Source organism: Oncorhynchus mykiss, chromosome 9 (genome assembly GCF_057628025.1).
Source record: "Oncorhynchus mykiss isolate SJ-2025 chromosome 9, ASM5762802v1, whole genome shotgun sequence".
Classification (NCBI taxonomy): Eukaryota; Metazoa; Chordata; class Actinopteri; order Salmoniformes; family Salmonidae; genus Oncorhynchus; species Oncorhynchus mykiss.
The window spans coordinates 57,762,892-57,777,398 of record NC_143030.1 but is presented as its reverse complement, the minus strand read 5'-3'; the positions used below and the strand labels follow the sequence as shown (position 1 = coordinate 57,777,398).

General features: G+C 41.1%; 1 protein-coding gene across 8 annotated transcripts in view; it reads right to left on the bottom strand.

The window, feature by feature from the left end:
• LOC110532368 (msx2-interacting protein) overlaps window positions 1-14,507 on the bottom strand; it is a 42,427-nt gene that overhangs the window by 25,875 nt on the left and 2,045 nt on the right. For 4 of the 8 annotated variants that reach the window (XM_090184691.1, XM_090184693.1, XM_090184692.1 and 1 more), the window contains exons 2-4: window positions 13,077-13,397; window positions 11,193-12,723; window positions 6,878-7,483 (exon numbers count right to left, since the gene is read on the bottom strand). In XM_090184691.1, coding sequence (XP_090040817.1) covers window positions 6,878-7,483; window positions 11,193-11,308 — 722 coding nt within the window. In that variant the 5' untranslated portion in view covers window positions 11,309-12,723; window positions 13,077-13,397. The remainder of the gene's footprint in view (window positions 1-6,877; window positions 7,484-11,192; window positions 12,724-13,076; window positions 13,398-14,507) is intronic. The other 4 variants (XM_021616211.3, XM_021616213.3, XM_021616212.3 and 1 more) reach the window with 1 other exon arrangement.

The window sequence follows — 14,507 nt, the reverse complement described above, 5'->3', positions numbered from 1 at the left end:
CAGAAGCTTCTAAAGCCATGACATCATTTTATGGAATTTTCCAAGCTGTTTAAAGGCACAGTCAACTTACTGTATGTAAACTTCTGACCCACTGGAATTGTGATACAGTGAATTATAAGTGAAATAATCTGTCTGTAAACAATTGGATAAATGTGTTGTGTCATGCGCAAAGTAGATTTCCTAACCATACTGGCCAAAACGTTAGTTTGTTAACAAGAAATTTGTGGAGTGGTTGAAAAACGAGTTTTAATGACTCCACCCTAAGTGTATGTAAACTTCCGACTTCAACTGTAGGTCCCACAGTTGTGTGCCATTCCAAATTATGTCCATCCAATTGAATTTACCACAGGTGGACTCCAATCAAATTGTAGAAACATCTCAAGGATGACCAATGGAAACAGGATGCATCTGGCTCAATTTTGAGTCTCATAGCAAATGGTCTGAATACTGGGATAAAAAAATGTTTTAAACTGTTTTCGCTTCGTCATTATGGGGTATTGTGTGTAGATTGAAGAGGATTTAGAAAAATAAAATACATTTTAGAATAAGGCTGTAACGTAACACAACATGAAAAAGTTAAGTGGTTTGAATACTACCCGAATGCACTATACTTTCTGCTGTGACCTGTAATCCTGTCTCCAAGATGGTGTAGCAGTTCAGACGTCTTTGTCTTGTCATGTCCCGTGTATATATATATATATATATATATATATATATATATATATATATATATATCTCTTTTCTTTCTTCCTTTGTATATATATATTTTATATTTCAACCTCAGTATCAACATACTCTCCTGCAACCCGCCTGTGGTATGGATCTGCTATTTTCTATACTTTTCTAACCGGGATCCCCAACAGAAGCTAAACAGTTAACTAGCTACTAGCTAATAGTCAGTTAGCCATGACTAACGGTCATCAGCTAACCTTAGCCTGGTCAACTCCTGCCAGTCTGCACAGCGTGTTTCAACCCAGAGCATGCCGGACTGCTCTTTCTCCACATATCGGGTTTCATACCGCAAGCTCTGAACCTTTTCACCTGGATCATCGCAGCTAGCTAGCTGCTATCTGAGTGGCTACCCCCTGGCTAACGTCTCTGTCCCGTAAGAAAGCACCAGTGAGCCTGGAACTAGCCTCGTGCTAGGCCCATCTCCTGGCTAGCTCAAGAGGTCCATCAGCCACTCCTTGGACAACAATACATATTTTGCCAATTTGCCTGAACCCCTTTTACTACCAACACGGAGCCCAGACGATTCCACCGCGACTGGTCTACCGACGTAATCCGCATGAAGGGTGTCAACAGGCTCCTCCATCGCAACGTCCCCTGAAGGCCCATCCGCTAGCCTGCTAGCTGTCTAGAACATATCGAACTGCTAGCTGAAGAGGACCATCAGCCAATTTCTTGGGCTACAATACCTATTTTGCTAATTGGCCTTGACCCTTTTACTGCTTACACAGAGCCCTGCCAATCCAACACGACTGGTCTGCCGATGTAACCGTCTGAGGGGGCTTCAACAAACTTCTTACATCGCGACGTCCACCCTAAGGCGCTTCTGCTAGCCCTGGCCCGCTAGCTGTCTGAATTGCCGTGATCACTAAGGTACACATGCCTCTCCCTAATGTCAATATGTCTTGTCCATTGCTGTTTTGTTTAGTGATTATTGTCTTATTTCACTGTAGAGACTCCAGCCCTGCTCAATATGCCTTAGCTAGCCATTTTTGTTTCACATCCCACATATGCGGTGACCTCACCTGGTCTAAATTATGTCTCTAGAGACAAAAAATCTCATCGTCACTCAACGCCTAGGTTTACCTCCACCGTATTCACATTCTACCATACCCTTGTCTGTACATTATGCCTCGAGTCTATTCTTCCGCGCCCAGAAACCTGTTCCTTTTACACTCTGTTCCGAGCGCACTAGACGACCAGTTCTTATAGCCTTTAGACATACCCTTATCCTACTCCTCCTCTGTTCCTCTGGTGATGTATAGGTTAATCCAGGCCCTGCAGCACCTAGCTCCACTCCCATTCCCCAGGCACTCTCATTTGTTGACTTCTGTAACCGTAAAAGCCTTGGTTTCATGTATGTTAACATTAGAAGCCTCCTCCCTACGTTTGTTTTACTCACTGCTTTAGCACACTGCCAACCCGGATGTTCTAGCCGTGTCTGAATCCTGACTTAGGAAGGCCACCAAAAATCTTGAAATAACTATAACATTTTCCGACAAGATAGAACTGCCAAAGGGGCGGAGTGGAAATCTACTGCAGAGACAGCCTGCAGAGTTCTGTAATACCATCCAGGTTTGTGCCCAAACAATTAGAGCGTCTACTTCTAAAAATCCACCTTTCCAGAAACAAGTCTCTCACCGTTACCACATGTTATAGACCACCTTCTGCCCCAGCTGTGCCCTGGACACCATATGTGAATTGATTGCCCACCATCTATCTTCAGAGCTCGTACTGTTAGGTGACCTAAACTGGGACATGTTTAACACCCCGCCCATCCTACAATCTAAGCTAAATCTCACACAAATGATCAATAATCAACCAGGTACAACCCCAAATCTGTAAACACGGGCACCCTCATAGATATCATCCTGACCTCCAAATACACCTCTGCTGTCTTTAACCAGGATCTCAGCGATCACTGCCTCATTGCCTGGTCCGTAATGGGTCTGCAGTCAAACGACCACCCCTCATCACTGTCAAACGCTCCCTAAAAGAACTTCAGCAAGCAGGCCTTTCTAATCGACCTGGCCCTGGTATCCTGGAAGGATATTGACCTCATTCTGTCAGTAGAGGATGCCTGGTTAATCTTTAAAAGTGCTTTCCTCACCATCTTAAATAAGCATGCCCCATTCAAAAAATGTAGAACCAGGAACAGATATACAGTGGGGCAAAAAAGTATTTAGTCAGCCACCAATTGTGCAAGTTCTCCCACTTAAAAAGATGAGGCCTGTAATTTTCATCATAGGTACACTTTAACTATGACAGACAAAATGAGAAAAAAAATCCAGAAAATCACAGTGTAGGATTTTTTATGAATTTATTTGCAAATTATGGTGGAAAATAAGTATTTGGTCAATAACAAAAGTTTCTCAATACTTTGTTATATACCTTTGGTTGGCAATGACAGAGGTCAAACGTTTTCTGTAAGTCTTCACAAGGTTTTCACACACTGTTGCTGGTATTTTGGCCCATTCCTCAATGCAGATCTCCTCTAGAGCAGTGATGTTTTGGGGCTGTTGCTGGGCAACACGGACTTTCAACTCCCTCCAAAGATTTTCTACGGGGTTGAGATCTGGAGACTGGCTAGGCCACTCCAGGACCTTGAAATGCTTCTTACGAAGCCTACTCCTTCGTTGCCGGGTGGTGTGTTTGGGATCATTGTCATGCTGAAAGACCCAGCCACGTTTCATCTTCAATGCCCTTGCTGATGGAAGGAGGTTTTCACTCAAAATCTTACAATACATGGCCCCATTCATTCTTTCCTTTACACGGATCAGTCGTCCTGGTCCCTTTGCAGAAAAACAGCCCCAAAGCATGATGTTTCCACCCCCATGCTTCACAGTAGGTATGGTGTTCTTTGGATGCAACTCAGCATTCTTTGTCCTCTAAACACGACGAGTTGAGTTTTTACCAAAAAGTTATATTTTGGTTTCATCTGACCATATGACATTCTCCCAATCTTATTCTGGATCATCCAAATGCTCTCTAGAAAACTTCAGATGGGCCTGGACATGTACTGGCTTAAGCAGGGGAACACGTCTGGCACTGCAGGATTTGAGTCCCTGGCGGCGTAGTCTGTTACTGATGGTAGGCTTTGTTACTTTGGTCCCAGCTCTATGCAGGTCATTCACTAGGTCCCCCCCGTGTGGTTCTGGGATTTTTGATCACCGTTCTTGTGATCATTTTGACCCCACGGGGTGAGATCTTGCGTGGAGCCCCAGATCGAGGGAGATTATCAGTGGTTTTGTATGTCTTCCATTTCCTAATAATTGCTCCCACAGTTGATTTATTCAAACCAAGCTGCTTACCTATTGCAGATTCAGTCTTCCCAGCCTGGTGCAGGTCTACAATTTTGTTTCTGGTGTCCTTTGACAGCTCTTTGGTCTTGGCCATAGTGGAGTTTGGAGTGTGACTGTATGAGGTTGTGGACAGGTGTCTTTTATACTGATAACAAGTTCAAACAGGTGCCATTAATACAGGTAACGAGTGGAGGACAGAGGAGCCTCTTAAAGAAGAAGTTACAGGTCTGTGAGAGCCAGAAATCTTGCTTGTTTGTAGGTGACCAAATACTTATTTTCCACCATAATTTGCAAATAAATTCATTAAAAATCCTACAATGTGATTTTCTGGATATTTTTTTCTCATTTTGTCTGTCATAGTTGAAGTGTACCTATGATAAACATTACAGGCCTCTCATCTTTTTAAGTGGGAGAATTTGCACAATTGGTGGCTGACTAAATACTTTTTTGCCCCACTGTAGCCCCTGGTTCACTCCAGACCTGACCGCCCTTCACCAGCACAAAAACATCCTGTGGCGTACTGCATTAGCATCGAATAGCCCCCGCGATATGCAACTTTTCAGGGAAGTTAGGAACCAATATACACAGGCAGTTAGGAAAGCAACGGATAGCTTTTTCAAAAATAAATTTGCTTCCTGTGGCACAAACTCCAAAATGTTCTGGGACACTGCAAAGTCCATGGAGAATAAGAGCACCACCGGCCCACTGCACTGAGGCTAGGAAACTCTCACCACCGATAAATTGACGCATTTTTCTACAGCTGGCCATGCTTTCCACCTGGCTACTCCTAACCCGGTTATAGACCTATATCTATCCTACCCTGCCTTTCTAAGGGCTTTGAAAGCCAAATTAACAAACAGATCACAGACTATTTTGAATCCCACCGTACCTTCTCTGCTTAGCAATCTGGTTTCTGAGCTGGTCATGGGTGCACCTCAGCCACGCTCAAGGTCCTAAATGATATCGTAATCGCCATCGATAAAAGGCAATACTGTGCATCCGTATTCGTTGACCTGGCCAAGGCTTTGACTCTGTCAATCACCACATTCTGTTTGGCAGACTCAACAGCCTTGGTTTCTCAAATGACTGCCTCACCTGGTTCACCAACTACTTCTCAGACAGAGTTCAGTGTGTCAAATCAGAGGGCCTGTTGTCCGGACCTCTGGCAGCCACTATGGGGGTGCCACAGGGTTCAAATCTCGGGCCGACTCTTTTCTCTGTATACATCAATGATGTTGCTCTTGCTGCTGGTGATTCTCTGATTCACCTCTACTCAGACGACAACATTCTGTATACTTCTGGCCCTTCTTTGGACACTGTTAACTAACCTCCAGACGAGCTTCAATGCCATACAACTCCCCTTCCATGGCCTCCAACTGCTCTTAAATGCAAGTAAAACTAAATGCCTGCTCTTTAACCGATCGCTGCCCACACCTGCCCGCCCGTCCAGCATCACTACTCTGGAATGTTCTGACTTAGAATATGTGGACAATTACAACTACCTAGGTGTCTGGTTAGACTGTAAACTCTCCTTCCAGACTCACATTAAGCATCTCCAATCCAAAATTACATCTAGAATCGGCTTCCTATTTCACAACAAAGCATCCTTCACTCATGCTGCCAAACATACCCTCATAAAACTGACTATCCTACCGATCCTTGACTTTGGCGATGTCATTTGGAAAATAGCCTCCAACACTCTACTCAGCAAATTGGATGCAGTCTATCACAGTGCCATCCGTTTTGTCACCAAAGCCCCATATACTACCCACCACTGCGACCTGTATGCTCTCGTTGGCTGGCCCTCGCTTCATATTTGTCGCCAAACCCACTGGCTCTAGGTCATCTATAAGTATTTGCTAGGTAAAGCCCCACCTTATCTCAGCTCACTGGTCACCATAGCAGCACCCACCCGTTGTACATGCTCCAGCAGGTATATTTCACTGGTCACCCCCAAAGCCAATTCCTCGTTTGGCCGCCTTTCCTTTCAGTTCTCTGCTGCAAATGACTGGAACGAATTGCAAAAAAAAAAATCACTGAAGCTGGAGACTCATATCTCCTTCACTAACTTTAAGCACCAGCTGTCAGACCAGCTCACCGATCACTGCACCTGTACATAGCCCATCTGTAAATAGCCCATCCAACTACCTCATCCCCATAGTGTTATTTTTGTTGTTGTTGCTCCTTTGCACCCCAGTATCTCTACTTGCACATTCATCTTCTGCACACCTATCACTCCAGTGTTAAATTGGTAATTTGTAATTATTTCGCCACTATGGCCTATTTATTGCCTTACCTCCCTTATCTTACCTCATTTGCACACACTGTACATACTTCTTTTGACTGTATGTTTGTTTATTCCATGTGTAACTCTGTGTTGTTGTTTGTGTTGCACTGCTTTGCTCTATCTTGGCCAGGTCGCAGTTGTAAATGAGAACTTGTTCTCAACTAGCCTACCTGGTTAAATAAAGGTTAAATAAAAAAAATAAAAAAGAGCGTGCAAAGCTGTCATCAAGGCAAAGGGTCCACTACTTTGAAGAATCTCAAATATATTTGGATTTGTTTAACACTTTGTTGTTTACTACTTGATTCAATGTGTTATTTCATAATTTTGATTTCTTCACTATTATTCTACACTGTAGAAAATGGTAAAAATAAAGAAAAACCCTTGAATGAGTAGTTGTGTCCAAACTTTTGACTGGTACTGTATATATTTTTACTTTTTTGACCAATCACAAGTGGAGCGCCTCCTCTAATGGACGAGCCGCTACTGAGAGACACCATATGATAAACTACAGGGGACAGAATGCATGACAGTGAAACTGATGAGAACTCGCTCTACCTACCTGCCACTGGTGCTGCTGCTGGTGCTGCTGACAGAGTTGGAACTGGAGGAACGGCTGCGAGAGCCGGTGCCACTGTGGGAGCGGGGAGGCCAGGATGCTGGACTCGCAAACCTTTGTGGAGAGAGGTTACGTGAATGTGAAGAGTGTGGAGACAGGCTGCGACTGTCGTGGTAAGATCGATCTCCATGTCGTCCCTGCTCTTCTTGGTACAGATCCCTGTGATCTATGCTGCCCAGTATAAAGGGTTCTCTGGCACGAGTATCATATTGAGGCTCTGGTGTATCAAAGTGGCTCGGGCTCCGGCTATGTGAACGGTAATATCCCACACCAACCGATGAAGATCCTCCACTTCCTCCAGCCACAGTCCCAGCCCCACCACCTGTTCCACAGGCACTGACGCAAGTACCTACAACTCCTCCACCGACCCCTGCAGAGCCAGCCCCAACACCTCCACTGGTAGTGCCAGAGCCAGTGTTAAGCATTCTCTCCCTGGTATCTCTGTAATAGTCTGAATCGTAGTGACGCTGCCGGTCAAAGCTACTGCCAGCACGCTCGTGATGTCCGTAGGCATTGTTATCATATGCTCGATCCCGACTTTCAGCAGTCCTGAGTGACAGGGAGAGATATGGAAGGAGGAAATGGAGGGAGAGAGAGAGAGAGAGAGAGAGAAACGTTATGCTTTTTGACACTAATTAGTAATCAACTAGTTGAGCTTTACAAGGTGGTAAATAAAAGTGTCAGGCTGTCAAATAACTAAGACAGCAGTCAAGTTGAGTGTTCAAAGGGTGTTTGTTTATTTGAGACTTAAAATATACAGTAAACATATCAATTGATATCATACTTTACTTATTAGATATTTGTAAATATGTCTCATTAATTCATATTGCTCATTATATTTTGCAGAATTTGTCACTTTTATGCAGATACTTTCTGATTTCTATCTAAATTAAATTGAACAATTACTAACTAGGCATGGCGATTAATCTTTCACTTGTTTGTGATTTTTTCCCCCTAGTATTTGACAAACATCCAAATCTTCGCAATTGGAAAATGTCATGAAAACTAGATAAAAGGAGTAGATATTTTGTACATGGAATTACATGTGCTCGACAGAAAAGCAGAATGAAAAGAAAACTAGTTTCTATATAATTCTCATGACCCACACAATAGAGAGCACAACCGGATGTGGAAAAACAAAAGTCTGGAGACTTCAATGGATGCAGTGCTAAAACCTAACGTTATTAAAAAATATATTTTTCCTATTCTGGACAGCCGTACATTAATAGTGCAGGATCAGACAGATCAAAGATGATGGCTAGCTCCAGTTTATATTTTGCAACCCTAATAACAATACAACAAATATTATTGACGAGAAGCTATTTCAAGGTATGGAATCCATTCTTAAATGGAACTGAGGAGCATTTCAGGCACTAGACAAGCAGTTGATAGTTCAATACTAATCTACTGAGCTCGCATGTTAGCTTGTCATTAGGGATGTCCAGGATTAGATTTTGATATTATGATAACCCTAAAATATCGCAATTACATGGTTTTCACTGTATTGTGCAATTAAGATCATAATGTTATTGCACAATTTGTTATGTTATATTTTAATTAAATTCACAGGGGTAGCTGCTAGCTAGAAAGATACCGCGCTTATTCATAATCAATTATGTAATCAGTACAATGCAGAAGTTTCTGAGGATTATCCTGCAAGATACTGCAACTTGCTATCTAAAGTAGAAAATCACCAGACCTCCTAACTGGTAGCTTGTCAAGGTGTGACAGCCTTCATCTATGTCAGAATGGCCTAAAACACCAATCGAAAGATTTTAGGTACACTGAAATTGATTGATATCCTCTGCTCCGATAACTAATGAATAGAATTGTACTAATTTATGTTCTTATAGCAGGTACACCACCACCTCAATAAGGAGGCATTCGGGGTCCATAAAAAAAAGCATGAGTTGAAGTGGTGAATTATCAACAAATATTTAAAAATGTTGTGAATTAGGGCAGAGGAATAAAAAAGCCCAATTCATGCCCACTTAAAAATGGAACAGCTTACAATGTAGCAAACACACTTAGATTATTAATTCACTTTTTCATACGTATGAGATTAATCTGTGACTTATTGAAACGCAGTATAAAAGGGGCTGGCGGTGTAACTTCTGCTTTGCTTGAGTCTATCAATCTCAAAGAAACCAAAGTATAACTAATATACAATCTAATTGAAATTATAAACTGGGAGATTTGAGCCCTGAATGCTGATTGGCTGACAGCCGTGGTATATCAGACCGTACACCACGGGTATGACAAAATATTTATTTTTACTGCTCTAATTACGTTGGTAACCAGTTTATAATAGCAATAAGGCACCTATGGGGTTTGTGGTTTAGGGCCAATATACTTATAATTTATTTGCAATGAGCTATTACTCAACAATCGAGCCCACTAGCCTTTTTTCTGTTAGCAAATGCATTCATATTTATGTTTTCATGTAGATTTGCATGGCTGCATGATGACATGTTGGACAATAGAGCTATATAGAGGACTCCTCTTTGTATCTGTGTCATTATACCATCTGTGATATCCTCAATGGTGCTGCACATGCAATCTTTATTTTGAAGTAGTATATTTTCTTCTTCACGATTGGCTGATCCCTCCTGATGACATGTTTAGACATGACTCCAACAAGGTTACCATGAGGGATCAGTCAATGAATTTGTAAGTCCCACCCAGTTGACTAAATTAAAATGGTGGAAGCCCTCAATGGCGCTGCCCATGCTAATACAGCCTTATGGTCACTAGAGGCCTCTATCATTCTCTATATGCCCCCACCCTAAGTTTCTGAGCAAATATTTGTATTTATTTAATATTGGACATTAAATACTTTAAAAACACCAGGAAATCAGCCCCAAGCGATTTAAATGTTGGAAATGTGTTCCCAATTATTCCCAAGCATATCAGAGAGACTCGTAATCATATACAAATGCAAGCAAGATTTAAAATTATTATGTTTTAGTCAAATATCATATTACATCTTTTTGGGCTTCTTGCGGTCAATTTGCAGTCTACAAATGATTTGAAATGATGTTCCGGCCCCCTGACCATCCACTCAACAATTAAATTGGCCCACAGCAAAATCTAGTTGATGATCCCTGCTCTATGGTTTGGACGCAAACTTTTGTGAACTCCTCCATGTAGATATTTGCAACTATGCTGTTTAGTCCAAATCTGGACAGAACCGCGTTAACCTATTTTGGGACTTTCTGAATATTTGAATCTCAAATGGGTGTACAATGCCAGTGTCTCCATTGTCCTGACACTCATAGAATTTGAATTATTCATGAATCGTAAAATAATTAAACCTATTAAGGCAGGATTTTTTATCTATAATTGTTTGTTACCATCACATGCTGGTACTGTATACAGCGAACAGATTGCTAGCTAGCTACTGTAGTAGGTGTGTTGCTGTCAAGTGCATGCACTGCCCATAGCCATAAGGAATAACGGTTCTTTGGCACTGACATATTTTTAGCTACTTTGTGGCTGCCAGTATCATATAAAAACTGTAAGGTTAGTGTGAATATGTCATGCTACCTACTAGATCAACAAAATATTATTATAATTGCAGTTCTCTGATTTTACATGCAACATTGTAAATTGTGACAATTAGGGTTTCTGAAGCCAATGGATAATTTGGCTTCCAGTATAAATTCTACATCAGGAATCTGTTCCTGGACTTATCCTGCTCTTGGGCTCAGAAGAAAAAAGGACTTGACCACAAGTTTCCAAGGTTAGGCTACTAACGATCATGTAGCAAGACCAAATGAGAGACTAGCTATCTAAACATTGGCATAAACCCTTTAGTGGTGGCAAATCTGACAGTAAAATGTCATATACAATAGCAATTCAAATTGGGTTGAATATAATCTGATTTTGATTAACTGATACAACTATTAAATCTGACGTAATTGTTCATGTTTTAACAAGCATTCAGAGGAGGTGCATGATTCCTTCTCTGTTTACCATGATCTGGCCTGTATCTACATTTTTCACTTTAATGTGAAAAATGCCTCAGCAAAGTGATACTATTGACTAGGGAGAGCAGGGATTAGCAGCTGGGAAGTGGGCAGGGTAGGTTCAAGGTGAGGGGAGACAGCAGGTAAAAAGTAAAGAGTCTGCAAATAACAACAAGCAGTTAAACCGTATGTTTAACAGCTACTTCTGTTAGTGAAAAATATGGAGAGACAGGGGTTCAAACTAGGGGTTAGAGAGAACAGCTAAAATACACAGGGCAGGATATACCAACCTTTTGAGACAGCGGTAACCCGACCTACAATTCCAAATACAATCTAGGGAGACAGAACTTTGTGAGCAAAAAAAGGAAAAACCAATAGGGTGGGCATAAAAATGTACCAAAAACATTCTGGTAGGTTTATGTTCAAACAAAAGTCTTTGCAGCCAAGATAATAAATTATTCCAAGCAGATGTTTGCAGTGCTAATTCCAAAAAGAGTCAATGTAAAAATATATCCACAGAGAAAAGCACACAGTATAGGTAGGTTTATGTTCAAAACATTAATCCTCGTCAGTATGGCAGGAATCCTCACTTGCTTTGATCAGATAATCCAAAAATCAAATCCAATTGTAACAAGATTTTGATGTGGTGGAAAATAGTCATAGGACTAAACTATCCTTTCAAAAATGGTTACATAAAACATAACTGATAAAAATAAAATCATGGAAAATTAGGCTACAGAGTCCAGTCAAATCAAGAAATTATATCCAATTGTCCAGCTTCTGTAAACAGTGCTCTATTGATACCCCATGAGCAATGAGTCTGGAACATCATGGCAAACGATTTTATGGAAAAGTTTTTCATCTTCATCTTTAATAGTCCGCCACATTCTGTGTGCAAAATTGAGCAATAGTCCAACTAGATCCATTGAAGCAAAAATGATCTGACCATAACACAGTTTACCTGTCAGAAATAATCCAGTTCACCCAATGATTCTCCCGAACATGTACAGTTCCCTTAAAGGCAATAGGTTTATTCTTTGGGAAGAAGTTGACAGGATGATGTGTGTTCTGATTCTGGGAATAATTGTATCCAAGGATGGACAGATGTAGTTCCACATTCAGGAGGCAGGTAATCCAATGCCAGAAGACAGGTAGCCCCATATTTCCATGTAATTGTATTGATTTGTATGATCCAAAAATAGTCCAAACCTCTAATAAATTATGTTTGATGCTTCCCCCTACATCCATTGGACAGTCTCACTCTTTCAAGAGCAAAAATATAAATAATAATAATTTGAACCACCAACAAAATTAAGTTAGAATTCAAAAAGTGTTTGTAATTTGCTCAACATTTCTGTCATTTCTCTACAAAGTTGATCAACAGTAGAGGTCTCCCAGCATTTAATTCTTAAAACCTGAAACAAAACATAATCCCACACAAAACCGGATAACCCACAACTTTATTGAATGATAGAATATCCTTTTGTGATTGGCCAGTTAATCCAACGGGAATACATATCCGGTTTAGGTTATCCACATGACTCCGGACCACAAGGGAAGTGATGCATTTGAAAACACCACTGGAATGGGTGCAGAATGATCGAGAACCCAATTTCTACTAATCCAAAAACTAATGAATGCGTCTTTAATATGCAAATATGTATTCTTGGTTGAATTGTTATACAAAAATGACCCATTAATCCACCAAGGAGGGCATGGTACTCCAGATCAGGGTGATTCCAGGGAAGGCCGCTGGAACAAACTCTCTCCAGCATCCATTAATCCCGGGAGATTTACGATATCCAATATGCCCCATACTCTCTGCAAATGGGATATCCACCTCACAGGAATGTTTAAGTTTACAAAGATAATCCTCAACAGCAAATACGCTATTTACTACACACATAGAAATACAAGTGTGCATGATGTACATACATGCTCATTTACAGTTTCTTGGTGTCTACCATATCAATCCATGAGCGATGGCGACGCTCTGAGGACTTTGGAAGGGATGCCTACAGATTTATTCCTGCGTATGAACTTATTTTATTTCCCCCTCATTCTCCTCTTTAACCCCCAAACAAGTAAATGAATAGATTGTGGAATATGCTTGGAGGTAAGGCATTACAAGAAACAAAGTTCCCCCTGCGTTCAGAGAAACTTTGTCCACTTACCCGTCTAGTCTGCGTTCATAGCGTCCCTCTCTGCTGTGGAGCAATGCAGGGGGCACATACACCAGGTCCCCTGCCACCCTTGTGAACCCTGAAACATCACGCCCACGAGAGCCTAAGGACAGGCTATTGTCCAGCCCTCTCACGGCACTAGGGATTGTGCCTGGCTCATTGTAATCAGTGCGCAAGTCTCTATCCCCCATCTTGTTGATAGAATTATGAGCCTTCTGGGCACTTTTAATGTCCACAAAATCAACAAAGGCTGCAACTCCACCTTCTGACCCCCGCTTTGGAAGGACCTTGACACTCTCCACACGTCCATATCTATGGAGGAAAGGGGGAATTATAAGGAAAAGAGATCAGCAACAAATAATTAATTGATTTAAGGTGTATGCCATATTTCATTGGAAATGGAAACAAGTCAATGGGTAAAGGAGCCTACTGTTCACCATATATGTGTTTTATAATATTGAAATGGAAGGGAAAACCTAGTCAGTTGCACAACTGAAAGATCTCTCTCTCATCCCTTTGTGACACATTATTCGTTATTTTTCATAATGCATTGTTGGTTAAGCAGATAGCACTATACATACATGTTTCAATAGAGGATGTATTCTAGTTATGAGAAAAGTTCCTCCTTCTAGCTATTCAAAGATGGAACTCTGATGAGGTCTGCACAATGCAGCATAACTACACGTGACATTTCCTGGTTTCCTCTTGCTTGTGGGTGCAATATGTTTTATGCAATATGGCATTCCAAAAAGGCTTGATTAAGAGAAATACAGGAAAAAAGTGATGATTTCAATCGTTACCTTGAATGTAGCCTATAATTAAAATGGTTTACTGCCTGAAAATGTATTTTTATTGTAGCCTATGGCGTTTATAAACCAACTGGAGAAAAAAAAATGTGTTTGGGGTTGGTTATTTGCCAGTCTTGGAGAGCTTAGCTCCATGCAACACTTTTTTTTTATATATTCAATGAAAACTAGAGCATAAATCTGTTTCTGCTTATTTTCCGAAAGACACCCTGAGAATGCCCATAAGTGTAGTCTCTCTGTCATGCCAGTTCCCACATTGAATACCCTCCGACGCCATTTTAGAAAACCGTATACACTGCTTCCTCATTCTGCCGTCCCCCATCTTCAAGGACTCCAATCACAAATGTAGCTGTCATGCACCTGCATACGCTGGCTGTTTCTTGTTACAAAAGCTTAAACTAAAGACTGCTTGAAGAGCAGTGAGTAAGTAGACTACCCCGAAATGTGTTTTCCACGCGCACTCATTCCCCTCAACAAAATGCTTCATACTCAAAAGTCAATACAATATGTATGTGATCAATTGTCCAAAACGTTTGTCTTATTATACGTGTAATAGCCTAAGCATATTAAATTCTTATGACGTAACCAATGCATTAAAATCATAAGCATGACATAA